This window comes from Drosophila grimshawi, unplaced genomic scaffold (assembly GCF_018153295.1).
Source record: "Drosophila grimshawi isolate 15287-2541.00 unplaced genomic scaffold, ASM1815329v1 contig_1367, whole genome shotgun sequence".
NCBI classification, from domain to species: domain Eukaryota; kingdom Metazoa; phylum Arthropoda; class Insecta; order Diptera; family Drosophilidae; genus Drosophila; species Drosophila grimshawi.
The window spans coordinates 9,451,428-9,473,920 of record NW_025062889.1 but is presented as its reverse complement, the minus strand read 5'-3'; the positions used below and the strand labels follow the sequence as shown (position 1 = coordinate 9,473,920).

General features: G+C 39.8%; 5 protein-coding genes across 7 annotated transcripts; 3 read left to right on the top strand and 2 right to left on the bottom strand.

The window, feature by feature from the left end:
- Positions 1 to 102: 102 nt before the first annotated feature.
- LOC6559288 (CDK-activating kinase assembly factor MAT1) lies at positions 103 to 1,391 on the top strand. The gene has a single exon (XM_001986237.3). It carries the CDS (start codon positions 189 to 191, stop codon positions 1,149 to 1,151), a length of 963 nt encoding a protein of 320 aa, XP_001986273.1. The 5' UTR covers positions 103 to 188; the 3' UTR covers positions 1,152 to 1,391.
- Positions 1,392 to 1,958: 567 nt separating this feature from the next.
- Positions 1,959 to 11,419, bottom strand: LOC6559811 (probable ubiquitin-conjugating enzyme E2 W-A). 2 transcript variants are annotated; one of them, XM_001986236.3, is made up of 5 exons: positions 11,256 to 11,419; positions 4,114 to 4,205; positions 3,835 to 3,937; positions 3,536 to 3,767; positions 1,959 to 3,468 (listed from the first exon to the last, which is right to left on the bottom strand). In XM_001986236.3, exons 1-5 carry the CDS (start codon positions 11,277 to 11,279, stop codon positions 3,455 to 3,457), a joined length of 465 nt encoding a protein of 154 aa, XP_001986272.1. In that variant the 5' UTR covers positions 11,280 to 11,419; the 3' UTR covers positions 1,959 to 3,454. The 2 variants fall into 2 exon arrangements, with proteins under 2 accessions (XP_001986272.1, XP_032590549.1); XM_032734658.2 differs by lacking the exon at positions 11,256 to 11,419 and adding an exon at positions 5,696 to 6,141.
- Positions 11,420 to 12,171: 752 nt separating this feature from the next.
- Positions 12,172 to 13,517, top strand: LOC6570552 (D-aspartate oxidase). The gene is made up of 4 exons (XM_001996741.2): positions 12,172 to 12,451; positions 12,507 to 12,630; positions 12,702 to 12,847; positions 12,907 to 13,517. Exons 1-4 carry the CDS (start codon positions 12,264 to 12,266, stop codon positions 13,454 to 13,456), a joined length of 1,008 nt encoding a protein of 335 aa, XP_001996777.1. The 5' UTR covers positions 12,172 to 12,263; the 3' UTR covers positions 13,457 to 13,517.
- Positions 13,518 to 13,744: 227 nt separating this feature from the next.
- On the top strand, positions 13,745 to 21,693 carry LOC6570550 (ras-related protein Rab-3). Its single transcript, XM_001996739.3, has 5 exons — positions 13,745 to 14,642; positions 19,325 to 19,558; positions 20,551 to 20,669; positions 20,763 to 20,934; positions 21,022 to 21,693. Exons 2-5 carry the CDS (start codon positions 19,334 to 19,336, stop codon positions 21,166 to 21,168), a joined length of 663 nt encoding a protein of 220 aa, XP_001996775.1. The 5' UTR covers positions 13,745 to 14,642; positions 19,325 to 19,333; the 3' UTR covers positions 21,169 to 21,693.
- On the bottom strand, positions 17,161 to 19,207 carry LOC6570551 (carbonic anhydrase 1). 2 transcript variants are annotated; one of them, XM_043215672.1, is made up of 2 exons: positions 17,887 to 19,202; positions 17,162 to 17,850 (listed from the first exon to the last, which is right to left on the bottom strand). In XM_043215672.1, the coding sequence occupies exons 1-2, from the start codon at positions 19,020 to 19,022 to the stop codon at positions 17,544 to 17,546; spliced, it is 1,443 nt and encodes a 480-aa protein (XP_043071607.1). In that variant the 5' UTR covers positions 19,023 to 19,202; the 3' UTR covers positions 17,162 to 17,543. The 2 variants fall into 2 exon arrangements, with proteins under 2 accessions (XP_001996776.2, XP_043071607.1); XM_001996740.3 differs by having other exon boundaries at positions 17,161 to 19,207.
- Positions 21,694 to 22,493: the final 800 nt, after the last annotated feature.

The following is a 22,493-nucleotide window of genomic DNA, read 5'->3' as shown; positions in this document are numbered from 1 at the left end:
TTCTGGGTTTCGATATATACGATTTTAGGGTTACCATATTGCAATGCAACATATTGATAGCAGCGATGTCTTTGTTGTCAATATCGATAGTGCAACAAGCTGATTTTTGCCACTTTGAGTTTACCAGCAATTTTTGTTAGGTTGCCGGAATTTCTTTAACAGCCGAATATAATTGAAACAGCCGCAGGATGGAGGAGCAGGCCTGTCCGCGTTGTAAGACCACTAAATACCGCAATCCTTCTTTGAAGCTGATGGTCAACGTTTGCGGACACACGCTATGCGAATCCTGCGTGGACATGCTCTTCCTCAAGGGCTCCGGCGCCTGCCCGGAATGCATGGTGCCGCTGCGTCGCAACAACTTTCGCGTGCAGCTCTTTGAGGATCCCATGGTCGAGAAGGAGGTGGACATACGGCGGCGCATATTGCGCGACTACAACAAACGCGAGGAGGACTTTGCCACGCTGGAGGAGTACAACGACTATCTGGAGGAGATCGAGGACATTGTCTACAATCTCTGCAACAACATCGAAATCATCGAGACAAACAAACGCATCGAGGCCTACAAGCGTGACAATCGCGAGGTCATCCAGCGCAACAAGACGCGTGTCGGCCGAGATGAGTGCGCTTTAGAAGAGCTGCTGGAGCTGGAGCGGGTGCAGGATGAGTCGCGCAAGAAGGAGCTGGATGAGCTGGAGACGGAGCACAAGAAGAAAAAGGCACGCGACAAGCAGGCACTCATCGAGGAGCTGATGTACAGTGGCAAGGATGCGGCCACCATTGTCAGCGAGTTCGCCGAGAAGGCCGAGAAACAGCGCGAGGAAGAGAAACAATTGCCGCCACCGAAATCGATCAAAGAGTTCTCCACGGGCATCAAATTCGGCCAGACAGCAGATCCCAATCTGCAGCCAGTGCCCAAATCGGATGAGGGTCCGCTCTTCGTCTACGAACCACTGATACCCTACACAGATGGCCCAACGCCTCCGCCTGCCAGCGATGTGGAGACCGTTGGATATATCGCACACATACGTCCGGAAACGCCGCAGGAGAATGCCGGCGGCTTCACCTCAGCGTTGGCCTGCCATCGTGCCCTGCAGGAGGCGCTACAGTGCCTCTACTATACGCCAACCACCGGTGTGGGCGTGGCCCTTTAGCACACCCGGAGCCGTCGAAGGTTGCAGTTTGAAACTAGCCGAGCACAGCACGCTTAATAACTTTTGTTGAACAATTGTCGCCTTCTATAAAAATGCATTATTATTAACGATTAGATAAGTGAACAGAAACTATTACGAATAACTTGCTTAACATAAATAAATACAGTATATTCTTATCCTATTTATACCACACACAACTTGTACCCTATTTGCATAAAAGACATCTTTTCCAATCAATAATCCAACTTGGTTGACTTCGTTTTTATTTATGCATAGACGAAGAGTTAAGCCGAGTTTAAGGCTAATCTCTAAATCCTTAAATTATCAGGCAGAATTGACTGTTGATTCCTAACAACTCACTCACACTCAACTTGTCAACAGCAATTTGTATGACTTACCAAATCGAGATATGAGTTTATGCTTATGAAGGAAGTCTAATGTAATCTCCAATCAACGAATTCTGACTGGCTACAACCTGTTCGATTTTGCATTTTTGGCCCGAGTGATGTGGTTACAATCCCTGAACACAACTTGTTAGATTTGACTGGGGATGGGATATTGAAGACGATATTCCTAGTCCTACTGAGGCAATTATGGATTGATTCCTGTTCAACTTCGTCACAGAAACATCTGCGGAAATCACTTCGGGTTACTGCAGGGCAGTTTACTCTGTTGAGCTTATAGGGTGGAGATCCTAATTTACAAAGTCTTTCGAAGTCCTCAGGCAGATAGTTGTCTTAAAGTTTATAATGGCCTTAAGCCACAAGTCTGCCGATTTCAACCCAGCAAGCAGTGATAAATAATCAATTACAGACTTGGGTGTTTTATTAAATAATTGTTTAACAGTAATTTTCATAGGCATAGCTACATATGCTAGATATATTTGTAGACATACGCGGGTACGATACACATAAGGTAGGTATAATATAATTTATACATAGTATTACACATAAAATGATCTGGTTTTGTCGGCGAGTCACTCGCCACATTTCATATTCTAGTTGCACATTAAGAGGTAAATATGTTTTTTGCGAACGTGCCACATGAGATTTTGGCCGCACTTGGGGATTGCTATGTCCTTTGCCAAAATTATAAGTAGAAATTATAAACTTATCGAGGCTTTTTTACGTTGATGATGCAATAAATCTGATGACCAAAGATTATACAATGATTATAAAAATAAATGAATGAATATTGAACGATTTAATCGCACATATACAGCGAGCGAATACATTTTGAATGTCTTCGATCTGTGTATGTGGCATGCTTCTTATTTATCGAGTTTCGTTTATCAATTGGAAACACGGAAGCATGCAACATTCACTTACAAAATCATTAATAAATTAAAGACTATAGTTAAATGTGGCTTGTTGTTATGGTTATTTGGTCCACCCGTGTTTCAGCAGCCGGCAGGCCCCGTGGAAATAGCTGCTTGACTTGAGCATCTTGGAATGTGGCAGCTGCCACTCTCAGGGCGGCAGCAACGCATCTGACCGGGCGGGAATGATGGAAGGAGTGGGTGGGGTATGGGGTGTGCGGCGGTGTAGGGCTTTACACTGCGCCCTTACAGAGTATGCTTAATTGTTAGGGTCTCAATAACGTTTAATTTAGACGTTAATTTTGCGCCTTAAATCTAATTTAAAATGTTAACATTTAATTATATATAGTTTATGTTATTTCATTTTTTATACAGTTGTTTCAAGATGCTGCTATGATTTCTCTTTTATAAATTTCTCGCTTGCGTCGGTGTTGATTGTTTGCTGTATGTGTTCTTTTTAGTATATAACTATATACATCATATCAATGTTTAACTATTTTGTTGTAGCCCAGCTGCAAGCCAGTTTTATTTATATTTATTTTCTTGCATTTGTTGCTCTCAAAGTGCACTGCTCGGTATTGTATTTATATATATATCTATATATATATATATGTGTGTATATATTATGTATGCTTTGTATCTTTTAAGGAATAACAACGCGGATTTCAACTGTCACAGCTAATTTGAACCTAAAATGATTAGGCCTTAAGAAGAGTTCGGAGTTGAGTTTTTGTTTGCTGAAAATTGTTGTTGATTTGTTGTCTAATTTCTTATTGGTTGTTTTGTTGGGTTTTTTTTTTGTGTTATGATTGTTTTGTTGTGATTGTTGTATTCTGGTTGCTGTTGCTGGCGATGTCCTTGCTGGCAGGCAGGCAGGCACAGAGTTCTGTGCTTTGTGATGTCATCGTCTTGTTGTTGTTCTGGTTGTTGTTGTGTTGAATGCGCAACGAAAGCAGCAGGCAGTAGTCATAAATTGCAACGTTAACTAAACAGAATCATCTGCAAACAGAGACAACTCATTATTTATACAGATGCGATAAGTTGTATATATATCTGGCATACGCACCGTGGTACCACCATTTAGTCTTTTTGGGATTCTTATTACATGTCTTCACGTAGAGTGTATTATCCGGCGGTCGCTTCTTCTCGCGACAGCTGCTCAGCATGGAGGCTATGCTAAGGCACACGGCTTGCACCGAGAGCGCCGGTGACCAGTCCTCGGTCAGTATGGATAGGCATATGTGACCATTGCTATAAACATGTGGATGCACGGGTATATTGGTGCCAATGAATGTAACCTACAATAAGGATCAATAAGGATCTCATTAACAATTTTTTTTTTCGATTTGTGTTCTGTACTCTTACCTCGGGCGATTCAAAGGGATATTTATTGTTGAACTTGAACAGCAGCTGAAAGTCTTCGCCCTCATAAAGTGTGCCCTCGGAACCTTTAATATTTATTTTCCATCTGTAATTACAACAACGGCTTTATTAAAGCAAACGTAAAAACAATTGTGCGCTTTGTTAAATGCGCTAAATAAGCTAAACCAGTTTTTGCCACTTTTTCTTTTTATTTGTATTTTTTTTTAGCCTGAACTTGGCCTAGTTGCGGCATGTATTAAGTGTATTATATATGGTACCTACTCGGATAAATTTTGATGTACGCTTTCGGTGTCAACAGTTACGCCTTGCGGTGGCTCCTTGATCAGGGACATCAGCTCTTTTTGCAGGCGGCGCTGTAAGCATAGTAAGGCAGATAAGCAAATTAGCTACAATTTTACAATTGAACTGCCCATAAAAATCATCTTATGTCACATTTTAAACGACAGTTGGCGTTTATATACTATAGAGGATTTTTATAATTGTGAACTCGACTTGATGCCATAATTCCAGCAAATTATCTACTTTAAACGTATTTCCATTTCGTAATAACGGACTTGAGACTAGACGAACGATTTTTATTACCATTGCTTATTTATATAAATTATATAATTTATTAGTGTAGTTTTTAGCAATTATTGATTGCTTAAGGTGTTTAATTACAAAATACTTAATAAAGATACGATTCATACCCTATAATTATTTGAGCTCACTCCAAGTACTGTCAGATAGCAGATCTGCCATCTCTTTCGCGCCCAGCAAATGAAAGCATGCCCAACCCTATTCAATTGTCTCTGTCACACTTGCTGGTGCCTCAAAATAGCTCATGATATTTTTTAACTACTATATCTCACATTAAATCAATCGAATTTCTTTTTAATTTAAAAGGAAATTTAGGTGCCTGTAATTTACGACCTGTCCTCTCTTCTATGTCCTTTAGTGCATTGCGTGTTGTGTTTGGGTTACATATAAAGACTGATTTAAAGAGATGTGCAAGTATAATAATAGAATTTCCTTTTTGGCTTATAAACGTCAATATATGCTTAGTGTGTACTCTGGCACATTTATGTATACAAATTATATATATAGATAGGCTTTTTTGCAGATAAGATAAAAAGGCGCTCGTGCAATTCTACAAGCCGCTAGAATGTGTCGATTGATTTGTTTTCTATATTCGCAAAGCTTTTTCTTTCTTTCTTTGTTTTTTCGTTACTTTATTATCAGTCATAAATATTGACTCGTATATAAGTATATCTTTACACACACATATACATAAAGGATATGTTTTTGTCACACCATATTTATCAGTTTGGTCGATAAGAGTTAAGCGCCTTGTACTCTAGTTCAGGTACACAAGTGAATTAATTATTATCATAAGACAAAAAACAAATACCAAATGGAAAGACGTAGTTCTTTAAAATGGTATTACCTACTTTTCACATATGTATATGCCCTATTTGTATGTATATATAAATTTAATCTTCCACTTTCTATACGAGGTATTTTCGGCAGTATAGTCATTATTTGTTCTGCGAAAAGCTTCCGAAGTGCCGCCCAACTAATGACGCAATTCCTGGCTAATGCACTACAACAAAATAAACCTAAATAAATATATATAAATATATATGCAAATCATGGTGATTTCGCAGCTGTTGCAATTGGTTAACAATATAGAAAGGTAAAACAAAACGTAATCAATCGTTAGAGCTGAGACTTGAATGACAGTGTAATTCTAACAGTTGGGTGATAAGTTCAATTAGATATGGCCTGCTATATGTTTTATACCCTCGATAAGGCTGTCTCAAGGCCAATGTGCCCAAAGTTCTGGTTTGCTAATTGTACTTGCCTCCCAGCGCGAATTGTCCAGCAGCAGCGACTTGCCACATTTGGAGACGGGCGGCGTCTTCGACTCTTTGGGATCGGTGATTATCTCCGATTTTTGAGAAGACGATATTTTCGATTTCTTAAATAAACTCAGCATTTTGTCACACTTATTCATTTTGTCACGTTTCTTTACTCGATTTTTACGATTATTATTTATTTTATTTTATTTTATTTTTGTACTGCTCGCAATGATTATGAGTTTTGTTTTTAAATTTTAAAATTGGTATATTTGGTTTCACGTTTGTCGATAGCCAACTAAGTTGAGATACTTTTGCCCAGGGCGCAGCACACTTGAACAAACAGCCGCATTTTAGCAAAACCCAACGAAATCAATTCAAAAATTTACAATTCTCAAAAATTCGCGACTAGAAAATAAACAGCAACAAGACCGCCAACGTTCCGCAAACGACTGTCGCGAAAGCATCGAGAAATTTACTCAAAACCCAACGCAAACCAGCCCCCCCAACCCCCTACCCCGAATCACCGCCAACCCGACGAGCCCAACACTAGCTCTCGAGACGAGGTGTCGACAGCGGTTCGAACTCGGCAGAGTTCGTGTTCGTGCTCGTATTCGTCATCGGCAACACGCCTCCGTCTGCTTAACGTGCTCCCTCTCCCTCTCTCTATTCCTCTTCCTCTCCCTCTCTCCATCTCTCTCTCTGTTCATCTCTCTGCATACCCTTTGCATTGAAAAGACTCATTTACGATCCCATAAAAGATATTCAGGATCAGCTGAGGCGATTTTATGTTTTACAATTATGTTTGTTTAACGGGAAGAAATGTGTTTTTAACGCAAAGAAGCCATAAACCTTAATAGCGATATATGCATACAGATTGTTCTTGGTCGATATAACCACATATCCGTATAAATATACAGTTGATTTGAACAGTGTTTAAGACACTCGCCATTTTCAATTGTTTCTGGTTTTCTTTTTCTGTTATCGCTATCAAAATATGGGCAGTGTTGTGTCGACAGATGGCAGACAACCAAAACTCGTTTATCTGTAGATATCTAGGCACATATATATATATATATAGTTTATTTGTCAGCAAACTGCAGCTGAGATGCGACACGAGACTGTTGACTGCTAACTGCTGGCTGCGCTTTAAGCCCGGCAAACACGTCAATCTCGGCAAACTCGGCATGCTCTGCTTGGCTGATAAGCAGCTGATAAGATTACAGTCTTATATATATATATACAATAATTAAATAGTACATATATATGTATATGTCTATATGTATATATGTACTATTTAATTAAGTCCTTACGTACTTACAAATAATTTTATTTATTTTTTATAACGCATCGTAAAACAAAAGTCCCCAAAAAACCAGAAATTAAGGCCAAAAACAGCAAACAGGCCAATAAATTAACGTCAATTGAAAATTTATGGCAGCAATTTGATGTGACGACGAAATGTTGCCATTGCAATTGAAATTGCAAACGTGCGAGAAACAAATCAATCAAAAGAGCAGCAGCAAAATGCATTTGCTCTCTCTCTCTCTCTCTGTCTCTCCCAGTAGATTGTCAATCGGGTTATGCAAGCAATTTTATAAAGCTCATTAAGCCATTGGTAAAAGTCAGCAGAATATTTAATTTATAAACACTTGAAACTTTCCTTGTCAAAATCTACTCATTAAATCATTATTTATTAAGCAAAAGTTTCCTTTCTTTTTGCACAGTGAAAGCTTTCGCACTTGATGACTGTGCTGAACTTATAATTGATTAAAGAGTTATAAAACATTGATTTGATAGAGCAGCAAGAATAAGTCAGCATTTGAGAAATAAAACAGAATGCAGAATTCTTGAATTTCTATTATTATTCAAGTTAGTGTTCAAGTGTGTAGCCACAATTCGATTTTCTATGTACCCTGCAAGACTAAAAATATGTATTCTAATTTTCAAATTGTTGCCAAGCGAAAAGTTCAGGGAAAACTTAAAAAAAAAACATCGGCTATTCAATGCAGCGCAGCTGATTGCTACCCTGTTAACATTTTATAGAATAATAAACAGAAGAAAATGAGTGTTATGCTTTAGGTGGGGGATCATCCCAGGTGAGTAATTAAAATAGTAGGAAAGATAACAATTTGAGCATAAATGCTTTTATTTCTGCTGTTAGTCAGAATAAACAGATTGCTTCGCTGCCATAAACTAAATTAAAATCGCTCGGATTTTGTTTTTAAAAATGCACATGCGATAAGAAAAAACAAGTTTTGTGAAATTGAAAAGCTTGCGAAATAAATTGCGCGTGAACAGCAAGAAATAAACAATACTTAATTTCAATAAATTCGATTTGTTTTTTGTATTTTTTCTTAAGCGCATTTCTCGAGAATTTTTTGGGTAAACAACAAACAGAAAGCAAAAAGAAACAAAAACACTTGATAAAAGCAGCCGCTGCTGGTGCTGTTGATAAAGTCAAGTGGGTGTTGAGCGGACAATGGGGCCACTGAAGGTCATTTGGACCAAAACAAAAACCAAAACAGAGACAAAGAGAGAGAGGAGAGTGTGAGAGGGGGAAGGGGGAGGTGGCAGAAATAGCGACAGGTGTGTGACGAAAGTTTTTCGGCCAGTCAATTATGAGTCATGAGTCATGGCCAGCAAACGTGTAGACGCGATGCTGTTGACACTTTTCACTTGTCATTTTATTTGCTCGGCAAATTAAGTACTTTTGGGCCAACAACTGAATCATGACCGACAACTGGGCAAAAACTGGGCAACAGTTATGCAACTTGAACATGCAAAAGCCATATAAAACGATTTCCTGAATGCGGCCCAAAGACCAAAAGCAAAAAACAAATGCAAGAACCTTAAGCGCATTACACGCGAGAAAAGAAAGAAAGGGAGACACAGATAGAGAGAGAGAGAGAGAGAGAGAGACAATAAAATTGCAAAAATAGCAACGAGCTGTGTGGCAAGGGTCAAAGGGGGGAAAAGGTAGTTTGCCTGGTGGCAGGCGGAAGTGTGCAGCATAACCTTAAACTTGCAATTTGCTAAATCAACAATTTTGACCTTGGTCGCAAAGCCGATAAAAACACAGACAGATATATATATATATATAAATAAATGCATATATATATTTATTGTGCAACTCGAGAGCATCTGCCACGTCACTGGGGCACGGCAACGTGACGTCAAAGTTATTTTCTTTTTTTTTTTTTGGGTCGCTGACTGTCGCACTTTATAAATATCAACAAAAAAAATAAAAAAAAAAAGAAACCAGATGTGCCTGTTTTGAAACGAGACTCAAAACAAACAGAGAGAGAGAGAACGAGAGAGAAAGAGAGAGAGAGGGAGCAAGCTAGACGTGTATCACGTACTTAGCGAGTGATAAAGACCGAAGCCAGCTCATCTGGCTGCCTCATTGAATCACCCTCCATATCGACACAAACTGAACGGAAAGTTCACAATGCAATTGAAAACTAATCAGAATCCACTCTGAGCGTGTTCACATTCACGCCAGGGCGTGAAATGTGCATGGGAAACAGTTGTTATTGGAGCCAGAACAGCTGATCTCGATGAGCTATCTGTAGGTTCTCGGTTTATGCGCGATTTCTATTGCTGACTGTTAAAACTCTAAAATGTGAGTTTCTGAAAAAATGTATTTTCAAATACAGAAATAATGAAGACAATAATATATAATATATAATGGCTTAGTTTGATTTAATATCAATATGAATACTCTGATATATATTTGTACTTTTCACACTCAGATATATATTTCTACTTATGCCGCTGGAATCGTGACAAATATACAGACAAATTGTATATAGTAAGGGAAGAAAAGTGTCAACGGCGATGTCAATTTAACTAAGGTAGAAATTATAATATTCCCTGACAACAATTGTTGAATAAGGCGCCATTTCATTAAATTAATTAATATGCATTGAATTGATAAAGTCTGCTGCCGGAGTACAGTAAACAAGCACTATGAGTAATGAAGTAGCTGAAATTTCAGCTATATTTATATTATTTATATTATTCAAAGATTGCTTTTACAGTTTAGATTAAAATGAAGGGTTAACAATTATTTAATTGAGCAGGCGCTAAATCAATCAATAAATAAATCGGCTTATCTTCAAGCACAATATTTGGTGCTTAAAGTTCAAAGAGAAGCGCAAGGGAAAATTATAAATTAATTAATCAATTGTGTCTCAGTCTCAGCACATAAGGAAGTGCAGCCTTAAACGAAGAAGATGTTTTCATTGTTCTTTGTTTTTGCTACTGTTTTTGTATGTTATTTTTCCGAGTCGCGTGTTGTATGCATATTTCATGATGGATCCGTCGTTTATCAGCCAAAATCGAGCCAAATTTGAATAGTAGGCAGCAGAAAGCGAAGGCTTTGTTCTGATTTCGCAACGACGCAGAATTAATGCCAAAATTGGCTATATAGCGACGACTCGGCTTGCATATCAAATATGCAAAAACTGGTTCTACTGAGTAGATCAAAAATAAAATAAAAATAAACATAAAAACCGCATTTGTCGAGCTACACATAAAAATGACATTAATTCTTGAACTTTTGAAACAGGCTGTGAGTAGATCAACAAAATGCCTTGTATAAATATATATATATATATACTTATATATTTTTAGCATTTGTGTATTTACAAATTGAGTTTGTGCCAAGTTAAACTAAAGATGTGTGAATAAACAAAAAATAGCCACACGAATTTGATTGACGGAAAGCGTGCCAAGAAATTTAATGGATAAGCCGAATAATGAATTGAGTGGGAATCGCGTTAATTGAATCGATAATTAAAACATTGCTATCTGTGCTTAGTGCATGCAAATTGTTTGTGAAATTGTGATATGTAAACATTGATTAGCACGGAACTGAACCGAAACGAACCGAACCGAACTGAGAATGGAGCGAAATGCAAATCGTCGCGTGCGAATTCACGTGTCAACCAGCGGGCACTGAATGAAATCGACGGCGAAACTAAAGCAACAACCGGGCGAAATGCGCGTTGAGTGAGCGGCGACTTTGTGGCGGGCAGAAGACGCAAGAGAGCGAGAGTGAGAGAGGAAGGCAGCTTGACAGCTCACAGGATCAATAGATGGCGCTGGCGTTTCAAGGCTTGTTTACGCGGCGTAAACAAAGAGCGCCACTGACATAAACAAATACAGGCCCATAAACAGTTAGAGGCGATTGCAATTGGTTGCATAAACATTAAAGTGCAGAGCGAAAACCTTGAAATGTTGCAAGCAGGAAAAGTGCCCACACACACTGACATACAAAAAAGCGACATTCAAATTGTTATATAATTTTGCCTTTAGCAGGTGAAACCCTTGCAGCTGATAATGAACTCTGCAGCATCTGCAGCGGCGATAAGACGACGTTGAACCTGAGCAGTGCTCAGCAACGGCGGCTTACCGGCAGCAATAGCAATAGCAGCTGACAGCAAACATTTACACAACTGCTTACTTTTGTATGTGCTTACAGCTGGTATTGGTGTGGCTGCTGCTGCTGTGGCTGGTGCTACTGGGTCCGTCTGGGAATGAGAATAGAGCAGCACTCACCTCGCTGGGCGACATTGATGACATATTCCTTGCTGGTATTCTTTGATTGGCCGTTGCACCTTGTTCGCTGTGCTTTTCCCACTTGTTCGCAGTGTTTGCTTGCTGTGAACGTCAACGCCGCTTGTCCTTTGGCCTTCCTTCCTTCAATGCTGTGCTGTGTTGTAGAATTTACAATTGCAAATATATACAAATACATATATATATGCATAAATATACATATATGTATGTCTATATATATTTATATACACAGCACACTAAATGCAAACAACAATTTTCAACATGATGTTTTTTTTATTTATTTTACCTTACAACAACTGAGTCGTGAGACGCGAGACGAATATTCTTAGTATGTTGTTATTGCAATTTGGGTATTTTTTAATACTTTATTTCAGTGCGTCTTTATTGCGTCGATGCAACTATCGATAGTTTTACAACCTCAAACAGCTGTTGGCATTCCAATTGAAATACATCTCCTTTCCATCCAGTTATGCGATAAACTATTTCAGCAATGAAAACAAATAATTTAATTGGGAATAAAGAGTAAGTTTTAACAAATTTATTCCGTCTGTCAACCAATTGAGCAATTTTTAAGGTATCGATACCTTTTGCATTAATTGGAGTATCTAACTATCGTTTGCATGTGAAAGTGACCAGAGCTGCGAAAACAGCTGTTCAAAATAAACAAACTGAATTCATTTATGCAAATAAATGTTTGAAATGAATATTATTATATGAGCAGCATAACAATCTGATCTAAGGGAAACAAACAAGCTTAGAGCCAATGGCGTCAATTAGAGTAATATTAATAAGCCAGAATATATTGCGAATAATAAAGTCGCACAGTGGCGTCCATAATTATAAGCACAGTTTGCTAAGCTAATCTGTTATCAGCGCTTGTTGCCCGATATTCGCTACTGATAAGCATCCGGCAGACAGCTTTAAATGCACGCGCCGCACAACTTAATAACTCAGTGAGGAATTCGCTTCAACAGGGACACAATCAAAAAAATGCATTTCGGTGTTTTAGGCAGTGGCATTATTGGTCTGACGACCGCTTTGGAGTTGCAGGAGCAGTTTCCCACAGCGCAAATCTCGATCATCGCCGATCGCTTCAACGAGGATACCGTTAGCTATGTGGCAGCCGGCATCTTTCGACCCGGCACCAGCTTCATGGGCCCCACCCAAGAAATTACGCAGTAAGCACTAATAAATATTAAATAAATATTAAATATTAAATCACTTTAATTGCAGGCAGTGGATGAGGGATGCCTTCAACTACTGGGACGACATACGTCGCTCGAAGGAGGCGTCGCTGGCCGGTGTCTGTCAGCTTTCCGGCTATATATTCTCACGGACCACGCCCTCCATTGTGCGCGTAAGTCTCTAATCAGCCCTACTTATCGGCCTTATTTACTTAATTTATTCTAATAAATTTGTTTATTTTAGAATCATTTTATTGAGCAACTGCTGCCCGTTTATCGACGTGCCACCGAGGAGGAGCTACAGCTGTGCCAGGGTGGCTGGAAATATGGCTCCTTCTTCACAACTTGCCTCACAGAGAGTCGCCTCTTTCTGCCCTATGCCACCAAGAAGTAGTCTTGCCCAGTTTCCATTCACTTTCATCCATTTAATCATCTCGCTTCCCTTGCAGATTCCTTGCGAATGGTGGTCAGGTGCTGCGTCAGCATGTGAGCAGCTTCTCTGATGTACCGGGTGGTGTGGATGTGCTGCTCAACTGCACGGGCATGGGCGCCAAGGAGCTGTGCAACGATCCACATCTAGTTCCCATTCGGGGCCAGGTGTTGAAGGTACGTGCCCCATGGATTAAGACCGCTTTCTATGGCGATCTAGATACGTATGTGTTGCCCGGCTTTGAGACGGTCACCATCGGTGGTTGTCGCCAGTACGATAGCTACAACATGGAGTGGTGCAAGTACGACAGCATGGCCATTAAGGAGCGCTGCTATAACTTGCTACCCAGTCTGAAAAAGGCGGAAATTGTACGGGAATGCGTCGGTCTTCGGCCACATCGCTCCGTGGTGCGTGTGGAGCCGGAACTGCTGACCAATGCCGAGGGTCGTCGCCTGAAAATTGTGCACAATTATGGACACGGTGGCTACGGAGTGACCACGGCGCCAGGCACTGCCAAATATGCGGTGCAAGTGGTGCGTGATTTGCTGGCGAGCAACAGCAAATTGTAGCGTGATTGATTCAATTTATTAATGATTAAAGTTTACTGTTCATAAAAACAACACATTTTTATTTAGCTCTGACTTTTATTTGCAATAAATCGATCGACAATCAAAACATAAACCAAAAACCCATTCAAGATAAGACTTCAATGAACTTAAAAACCATTTTATCGATACTTCAGTGTTGCATAACGTTAATAGTTATTGTGCGCAACTGCGTCGCATGAATGGAAAGCTCGGCCAGCTTTGGCAGCAAAAAAAAAGGAAGAAAAGCTGTGAATCGATTTTCACCACTGGAGCAGCAGCAGCAGTAGCACCAGGAAGAAGCAGCAGCAGCTGGAACAATTGAAACTGTTTAAATGATGAAAACGTATACAAAACGCTTATATTCGCCGCGTTAGTCAATTCGCTGCAAAATCCACACACAGACACACACTCTCTCTCACACACACACACAAACTGCCGTTACTGCAGGAAAATTTTTACTTCATTCGTAGTCCTGTAAAAGACGACGACGTATAAAACAGAGCGAAAGCGATAAAAGTTCTTAGTAAAAAGCTGAAAATATAAAAGTTGAAAATCAGTTGAGAATTTGCCATTTGACTAAACGAACAATTGAGCTGAATCGGGCGAGACGAAACGCGTGTCAAAATCACACTGAATTATTGATCGAATTGTCGTAAATAAAAAGCGCAAAAAACTCCAACAGCAGGCAGCAAACTGGAGAGACACGAAACCAGAACCAAGGCTAAAATTGAACCCAAAAAACCAATAAGCAGTAGCTCAGTGTAAAAAAATCGAAAAAAGACATAAATCGAGTGAAAATCGCAACTCGCAGCGACATATCGATTTGTGTGTATTTGTGTGAAAAATAACAGTAACGAGCTTACTCCCACGCAAAAACCCACGCAAACACACACCCACTCACTCACACACACACAAAACAAACACACACACACAGTTGGCATACGTCAACAATAAGAAGAAGAAGAAGAAGAAGACAAAAACAACTAGGAGCAGCAGAAGAGCAGTTGGTTGTCACAAGGAGCTGCGGCAGCACTTAAGGAATTACCCCAGGATATCTGCTGGCATCCGGGGCAATCAAAGCCCACACACACAGCCGCACACACACATACACAGCAAGAGCAACAACAACAGCAGTAGCTGCAGATAAACAACCGTAACAACCTCAAGAGTAAGTCACTGCTAATGCCTAATGCATTTGCATTATAAATAACATTAAGTATACGCCGCGTGGGACTCTTTATTTTTTTGCATTTATCTATGTAGAGTTGTACTAGACATGTACATAGTATATATATATTTACTATCTGAGATGTGCAAACAGTTGAAATATCAACAACAACTTTCGTTTATTCCGCTTTTTATTTTGTCCAACAATAATTACTTCATTCCTACAACAGCCACTTGGCAGCATTGATTGCACTCATTTATAACAAAGGAAGGAGAAAAGGACCCAAGACAATTGAAGGCTCACCGTTTTTCAAGAATAAAGAGTTGCACGACTTGAAATAGTTTTGCAGCTGAGGCATTTATTCCTTTAATTTGACAAGTATTACAGAATAGTTTCGATTTGTTGTCTGATAGACTTTAAGCAACAAGCGAATGACGTCAATTGGTTAAGAAGACTGATGACAAGAGACAATTCATGGGCAAAGTGTGATATCACTCATTGGCTCATTCTATCAAGAAAGAATTCCTTAATTTGCAAGTTGATTGATTGACAAAAGTGATTGCCCTACACCTTCAGGATTGATTTTTCTATATTATCTATGTAATAAGGGTTTTGGCATTTTGATGTGGACCCTTTTCGCATATGCCCTTAAATGGAGTCCATGATTTTTTCCAGATAACAACTGTTTTGTGAATTGCAAGTTACTCGATTGAAAAATAATTGCCCAAAACTAAGATTTATATTTTAAACATATTTTATAATAAGTAATTAAGTTTCACAATACATTTGAAGACTTAGAAGAGACTATTGTAAAAAGAATCTCAAAAAAGAAGGCAACATTTATAACAATTGCCATTGATAAAATGTGGCGATAAAATTCACAAAACAATTTTTATGGTCAATTGGCAATTGACAGCTGATTGGGCCTATACATTAAAAAGTTCAAGCTTTGTGTGGCCTTTGTGTCCGAGTTGGTTCCCAAAACATACACACAGCAATCTAAAGTTGTTAAGTCTACAATAGCTGCGGGTCTATTGAATTGTTGCCCAAATATCCAAAACTTTCGAATGCCCTCAATTTTGATTGAGAAATTGACAAGTTATCTGCATAATTGAGCAAATACACACCAACACACACACACACACACACACACAGGCATAGATAAAACCCAGTGTGTGTTTGTATTTGTGTTGCGTATTTGCGCATTTGCTTTGTGTTCGTTATCAATAATTAAAGTAGACCACAGGTTATGCTGGCAAATTACAACAGCTGTTCAACGTTAGGCCGATTAGCTGCTTTCAAATTGTGAAACATTAAGCCAACACCAAAAAGCGAACACTGAACAAACCCCCTTGTTATGTACAAAATCGATAATTGCAGCCTGGCGGGGCAGATAAAAAAAGAGAAATGAAAACAAACATGTAACTCGCTATGATAACAGCTTGTCCCTATTCGCTTGAACATGCCTGTCCCTGACAGTCTTTGCCTGTCGCCTCAAGAGCCTCTCAGCAGCCGCTGCCTGAATGACTGCCTGACTGAATGACTGTTTGGCTGCCTGACTGCTGGAGCTGTTGTATCTTCTGCTGGCTGTGTTTGTAGGTCTAATAATGTTGTACACTCTGAAAAATATTGCCAAGGATAACTCACATTATTGTTCGGAAAGTATATTTCTAGAAACAAGGGTTTGTCTTTATTCAATTTCTGATTTCTTTTTTTAAATTAATTAAAATTTATCTAACCTTTATCTTTATCAAGCTATTCTCCAAGCCTTTCTAATTTTAACATTTTGAAAATTATTTCTAAAAACAAGAGAGGCTTTCTAGTTTTCGGGCGAATTTCTAAAGTTCATGCAGATTTTTTTTCTAAGTGTACTTGTCTATACAAACAAATTATGCACAGCATATTTTGTACGTGCAGCATTACACAAAAAAGTCACTTTTCACTCCAAGTTGAAATAGTCAAAGTGGCATTGTTGTTGTCTACTTATTAAGCCACCCTTCAAGCCCCCCTTCACCCGCTGAAGACAAGGCTAAAACATTCTCAAGGCCGAGGCGGACTTTGACAGTCATTCCCAGAAGAGGGAATATTTATAAAAATATTCATATTTGCCGAACGGAAATTCGCAAGAAATTGACAGGTAATGGTTTCATATGCCCACCATATCCTGCTGTTTCTATATAGTATACTATATACATAGATTGGGTTTAGGGGCGGTAACAATAATAAAAGCGTGTTTGTATTCAGGTGTAAATATGTGTAAATGTTGCAGGTCCGTTGGTGGAGGCACTTTCGATAGCAGAAATTGCCATCAATTACTTTCGCTATTATTGATTGAACTTTCTTTGTTTTTGTGTTTTTTTTTTACACCAAAGCTAAATTGAAGAAATTTTCTTATGTGCCTTGACTTGTATGATGCGGTCATAGACGAATATATATGTGGCAAGTTTTTAGGCGATAATAGGTTACCAAACACAAAACACTGCACTATTACTTTTAAAAACCCAGAACTGCATGAAAATGCGGATATATGCCAAGTTTTATTGGTATAGCTTCATAAACTGAGGTATTAGTTTGCATAGTTACACATCTTTCCTGGGATATGTATCTACATATTCTTCTGGCTGATGTGGTTGCTTAAAGTATATCTGATTAAAGCTGCCTTGACCAAGACATGTTTCCTCTGCCCAGCTCGATTGTTAGTACCAAGTCCCAAGGCCATTTTAGAGAAAACCTGAACTTTGTTTATGTTTTTTGCTAAAACATAAATGCAACTAATTTAATGCACTCTCAATTCGATTAGTTTACAGTGTGCAGGTGCGACTTCTTGTTAGATTGACTGTGGCTGATTAAACAGAGTTGAAGTAGAAAATAAAAAGCAAAAAAATGAAAACATTTGGAATGCTACTCAATCATCTGAAGGCCCACGTTGAGGCCATCGCCCATGCCACAGATGGCAACACTGCCAGGCGGGGTCAGCATCTTTAGTCCGGTCTGCTCCTCCTGCTGCTGCTGGTAGTGGTCATCGCCATCGCTGCTGTTCACTTGGTCGTCATTGCTGTTGTTGTTATTGGTGAAGAGTATGATGGAGTCGGGACAGAAAGAGGGCAGCTCCTGCTGACTAAGTATGGTGGTGTACATGTTGGCATGGGAGCTGTTGGTTATTGTGGTCGTCGTCTCCAACGTCTCAATCAACTGCCCCTCATCATCCGAGCAAGTAGCCGTTGCCTTCTTTTGCAGCACTTCCTGTTCAAGCTGCGACTGTTTCTGATCCAGCTTCAGTTCTTGCTGCTGCTGATGCTCGTCTACCATGTGCTGCTGCTCCTGATCGTGTTGCTGCAACAGATTGAGCTGCATGCGTGCCAGCTGTGTGGCATCGTAGGGGCAAAAGTAGTTCAGATTTATGACGCGATTGCCCAGCGGCTGAACGGGTCGAGAATTGCGGGAAATGGGCGTCACCCCATCGCCGCTGAGCAGCTGGCGAAAGTGGCGCAATTGAAAGTCACTGATGGCCAGCGACTCGGGAAAGATGAACCATTCGGTGCCCTGGTAGCAGGGTTGCTTCGTCAGCGACCCGCCATAGCTGTAGAATCCAGTGCGAAAGGGATACACCAGATAGGAGAGGGGAAAGGGTGCGATTTGCACCCGTTTGCCAGGCTGCTGCACAAGCTTCAGATTCTGCATGAGCGGATCGAGGAATGGATTGTGAGCGGACAGCTCGAATACGTAGGCAATCATGAGCAGATCATAGCTGCTAGTGCAGCTCTTAGGCACAGCAGCCCCGGTGCGATGGAGCACCTGCATCTCCAGGGGAAACTTGCGATTGTTGAAGGTGTGCTCGGATCCCTCGCTGTTCGACCAGCCCCAGTGGAAGCACAGCTCGACGAACGTATAGCTGGCCAGCAGATCGGCTCCACTCACTGTCGGCACATTGCTGCGAAACTTGGCACGGAGCAGCAGCGTTTGCCCCGTGTTCTCCAGCTGGATGCTGGCGGGCAGCTCATCGTAGTGGTTCCAATTGAGCAACTCCCGTATGGCCAGACGCTGCACGATCTGCTCATCAATGTTGATGGGACTCTGATTGGCATCGGCCGGGGCCAGTGTCCAGCTGTTCGCTCCCTGCACCGAGCTGTAGCCATTATTGTTCACCTGATTGCAGCTCTTGGCCAGCAATGAGAAGGAGAACAGGTTGCCAATGCTCCGGAAGCGTTGCAGCAACTTCTTGTTGAGTTCGTGGCGCATAAGTTCGTCGGTCTGATGGAAGAAACCGAACAGTAGACAGATGCCAGTGGTGAGGAGTGGATGCTCCCAGACCTGGCCGATCAGCAGGCACAATCCCTGCGCCAGCCAGCTGACCAGCACGCCCAGCGTTGTATTGAACATAGTGTTAATTGAATCTCAAGTTGCGAAAGAATTGCAAAGAATTAGTAAATGAAAAAAAAAAAGCAATTGAAATGCGCGCTATTTAAATTTAATATTCGACTGATTTTGAATGTTTTATTTGTTTGTTTGCTTGTTTATTCTCAAAACTGAAGTCGATCAGTTGTCGCTTGTGTTGTATTGTTGCTGGAATAAATAGATTTCGGCTCTGCTCGACAGCTGTGAAACAAGGCCAGGCTAACTTGATGCGGCATGAATTTCAAAAAAATTCCCAACCAATAATTCTATTTCCAATTCGATTGCAGCACACAGTTATGGCTGGCGGTGGTGATCCCAAATGGCAAAAGGATGCGGCTGATCAAAACTTTGATTACATGTTCAAACTGCTCATCATTGGCAACTCGAGCGTGGGCAAGACGAGCTTTCTATTTCGCTATGCGGACGACAGCTTCACGTCCGCCTTCGTCTCCACCGTGGGCATTGACTTCAAGGTCAAGACTGTCTTTCGCCACGACAAGCGCGTCAAGCTGCAAATCTGGGTAAGTGGAGCCACTCTCACCAGTCAACATACGCACACAAAATACTTGTTAGATGAGTTGGATAGTGAAATGAAATCGCTGCTGATAGCATGTATATAGTCTCAGAATATACTCTAGAAAAGTACTATAGGAAATATTCTTCTTTCTCAATAAAATGCCACTGTCATCGATAAACTCTGATTAGTTTTTCAAATCAGTTCGTAAGAAAATGTTAAGCAATTTTCGTTAATTTTTCAAGTTTTTATAATACATTTCTAAGCTAAACATTTATCCACCTGAGGGATGCCCATATAAATAAATAAATAGACAACTAAAAGAAAGTCAGGCCTTAAATTTAACAGCTTAATTGAATTATGAGAAAAGGTCGACTAATTTATTGTTGCGTGAGGCTGACATCTTTATTAGACACTAAGGGCTAGTTTGCAAAGGCAAAGCCTTTTGTGAACTAAATTGGATAGCTGCAGACATATCCTACCCATTAAGTTCAATTAAGTCGAATTAAGTTAATCTTACAAAGCGTATACGTAATATCCGAGTAAATTTCAAAGCGCAGGCTGCCTTATAATTGTAGCATATTTCATGGGCATTCAAAGCAGCTGCGCGTGCTGAAAAATATGCTGCATACTTTTATGGGCAAACAAATTGGAAGCCGCTTGTCAAGGTTATTCACGGTTAACATGCATACAAACATGCACTTCCACACACACACACACACAGACATACTCAGCAGTTATATTGATTGCAGAACTGGGTTGAATTTAGCATCAATGCCATAGAGTAAATGCCTTAATGCTAGGGACAACAAGTTTCACAGGTGACCGCACTCTGTGTGTGTGTGTGGCACGGATGGAGTGGATGGGGGCACTAATTGTGCCGTCTTATGCACATGACACATACATACATATACAAGCACACACAGACACATATGTAAACTTGTAATGCCTCAACTCACTGACCAAAATGCTTTGCCGGTTGTCATTCTGGGGACACAGGATACGGCTGGGCAGGAGCGTTACCGCACCATAACCACAGCCTACTACCGCGGCGCCATGGGTTTCATTCTGATGTATGATGTCACCAACGAGGACAGCTTCAACTCTGTGCAGGACTGGTATGTAATGACTGCGTTTAATACTGTCTCCCTCTCTCTCTCTCTCTCGCTGTGTGTGTATTTCTGTGTGTAATTATTTAATTTGTTGTCTAGGGTGACACAAATCAAAACTTATTCGTGGGACAATGCTCAGGTCATACTTGTGGGCAACAAATGCGACATGGAGGACCAGCGAGTGATTAGCTTCGAGCGCGGACGCCAATTGGCCGATCAACTGGGCGTTGAGTTCTTTGAGACATCAGCCAAGGAAAATGTCAATGTTAAGGCAAGTTTAACTAGAATTGGAAATATTTGAGGATACGATTCGTTGTCTATTACTAGATAAGTGTACTAATTTGAAATCGTTTTACAGGCTGTTTTCGAGCGTTTGGTGGATATTATATGCGACAAGATGTCGGAGAGTCTGGACGCAGATCCAACGTTAGTCGGCGGCACACAGAAAGGGCAACGTTTGACGGATCCGACACAGGGCACGCCCAACGCCAATTGTAATTGTTAAACAGACACAAGTAGCCGAATGTTATAGACAAACTAACTAGCCTATATACACAATACCACTACCACACCCACTCGTCACACCCACATCCACACACACACACACACAGACAACCAGTCAGAACAGTTACAATTTGAAATTAGCAAAAGTTTATTGAACGCATTCGATCGGCGGAGAAATACTAAACGTATAGACAAATGACACAAGTTATCCCCATATATGTATATACTTACATATATATATTTATATATAAAAATTTATTATATTAAATTATAATAGTATGTTCATAATTAGTTTGCGTTCTTTGTGTAAATGTCATTTGTTCTGTGGAAGCAGCAGATAATCTATTGAGGGTTAAGATCAAAGAGAATAACCTAAGTGAAATCAACACAATTTATGCCAGCGAAATATCAAATATGTTTAAATGTTTAAATGTGCTTCGAGAGACAACGTTTGCTAATTTGTCAATGTGTTGTGTGTAAATTGATAACGATTACGATAAAGATTACGATAACGATAACGATAATGATAACGATAACGATAACAATAACTCATGTCTAAGTGCAAAATGCAAATATTGCATCAAATTTGGCACTAATTAAATATGCACATTTTGTGCTGTATTTTCCTCGACTTTTCCATCTCATTTTCCCCCATCGATAGCCTCTATGATTTATGAACTGAAATTTAAACGAGATGTTTTTTAGCAATGCAAACCCTTGAATGTTTTTTTTATTGTACATACGCTGGCAGCAAGTTTACCGTTAGAAAAACTGCTTGAAAACCCACGCAAGCAAAAGAATGAAAAGAAAATGATGAAAATTAACAGCAAAAACGCACAAAGCTAGCGATTTGGTGAAATTAAACATAAACATAATATACATATATATACATACATGCCATGTATCTATTATTATCTAGTTGATTTACACACACATCTAAAAGCACGTGCATAATCACAACAACAACAACACACACACACACACTTACTGTATACACAACTGTACTCGTTGCATATGCATGACAAGGATCTAGTCAAAAGTAATTATTATTATCATATTATTATTATTATTATTATATTATAATTATGTATGTATGTATTTATGTAGTGAAATGAAAATTTTTAATGTGTTGCGTATTTTGAATAAAAATTATACATATATAAATATACATATACCATATGAAATGAGAACCCGATCAAACGGCATCTAAATCAATCTTTGTTGGCAATTTCTTTAAGATCTTTGTATCCATATAATTTTAAAGTAAAATATCATTTTCAAGCAGATCCTAAATGTGGCTGATTAGGTGGGCATAGGCATAGTCAA

What these genes read in the sequence shown, in the direction of transcription:
- LOC6570551 (XM_001996740.3), bottom strand. Translation starts at nt 19,022, where the DNA reads ATGTTCAATACAACGCTGGGCGTGCTGGTCAGCTGGCTGGCGCAGGGA.
- LOC6570550 (XM_001996739.3), top strand. Translation starts at nt 19,334, where the DNA reads ATGGCTGGCGGTGGTGATCCCAAATGGCAAAAGGATGCGGCTGATCAA. An exon ending in TTCAACTCTGTGCAGGACTG is followed by an intron (nt 20,670 to 20,762) that starts GTATGTAATGAC and finishes TTTGTTGTCTAG; the next exon opens with GGTGACACAAATCAAAACTT. An exon ending in AGGAAAATGTCAATGTTAAG is followed by an intron (nt 20,935 to 21,021) that starts GCAAGTTTAACT and finishes ATCGTTTTACAG; the next exon opens with GCTGTTTTCGAGCGTTTGGT.
- LOC6559811 (XM_032734658.2), bottom strand. Translation starts at nt 5,848, where the DNA reads ATGAATAAGTGTGACAAAATGCTGAGTTTATTTAAGAAATCGAAAATA. An exon ending in TGGACAATTCGCGCTGGGAG is followed by an intron (nt 4,206 to 5,695) that starts GCAAGTACAATT and finishes CTATGCTTACAG; the next exon opens with CGCCGCCTGCAAAAAGAGCT. An exon ending in ATCCCTTTGAATCGCCCGAG is followed by an intron (nt 3,768 to 3,834) that starts GTAAGAGTACAG and finishes TCCTTATTGTAG; the next exon opens with GTTACATTCATTGGCACCAA.
- LOC6559288 (XM_001986237.3), top strand. Translation starts at nt 189, where the DNA reads ATGGAGGAGCAGGCCTGTCCGCGTTGTAAGACCACTAAATACCGCAAT.
- LOC6570552 (XM_001996741.2), top strand. Translation starts at nt 12,264, where the DNA reads ATGCATTTCGGTGTTTTAGGCAGTGGCATTATTGGTCTGACGACCGCT. An exon ending in CCACGCCCTCCATTGTGCGC is followed by an intron (nt 12,631 to 12,701) that starts GTAAGTCTCTAA and finishes TGTTTATTTTAG; the next exon opens with AATCATTTTATTGAGCAACT. An exon ending in CTGCCCTATGCCACCAAGAA is followed by an intron (nt 12,848 to 12,906) that starts GTAGTCTTGCCC and finishes CTTCCCTTGCAG; the next exon opens with ATTCCTTGCGAATGGTGGTC.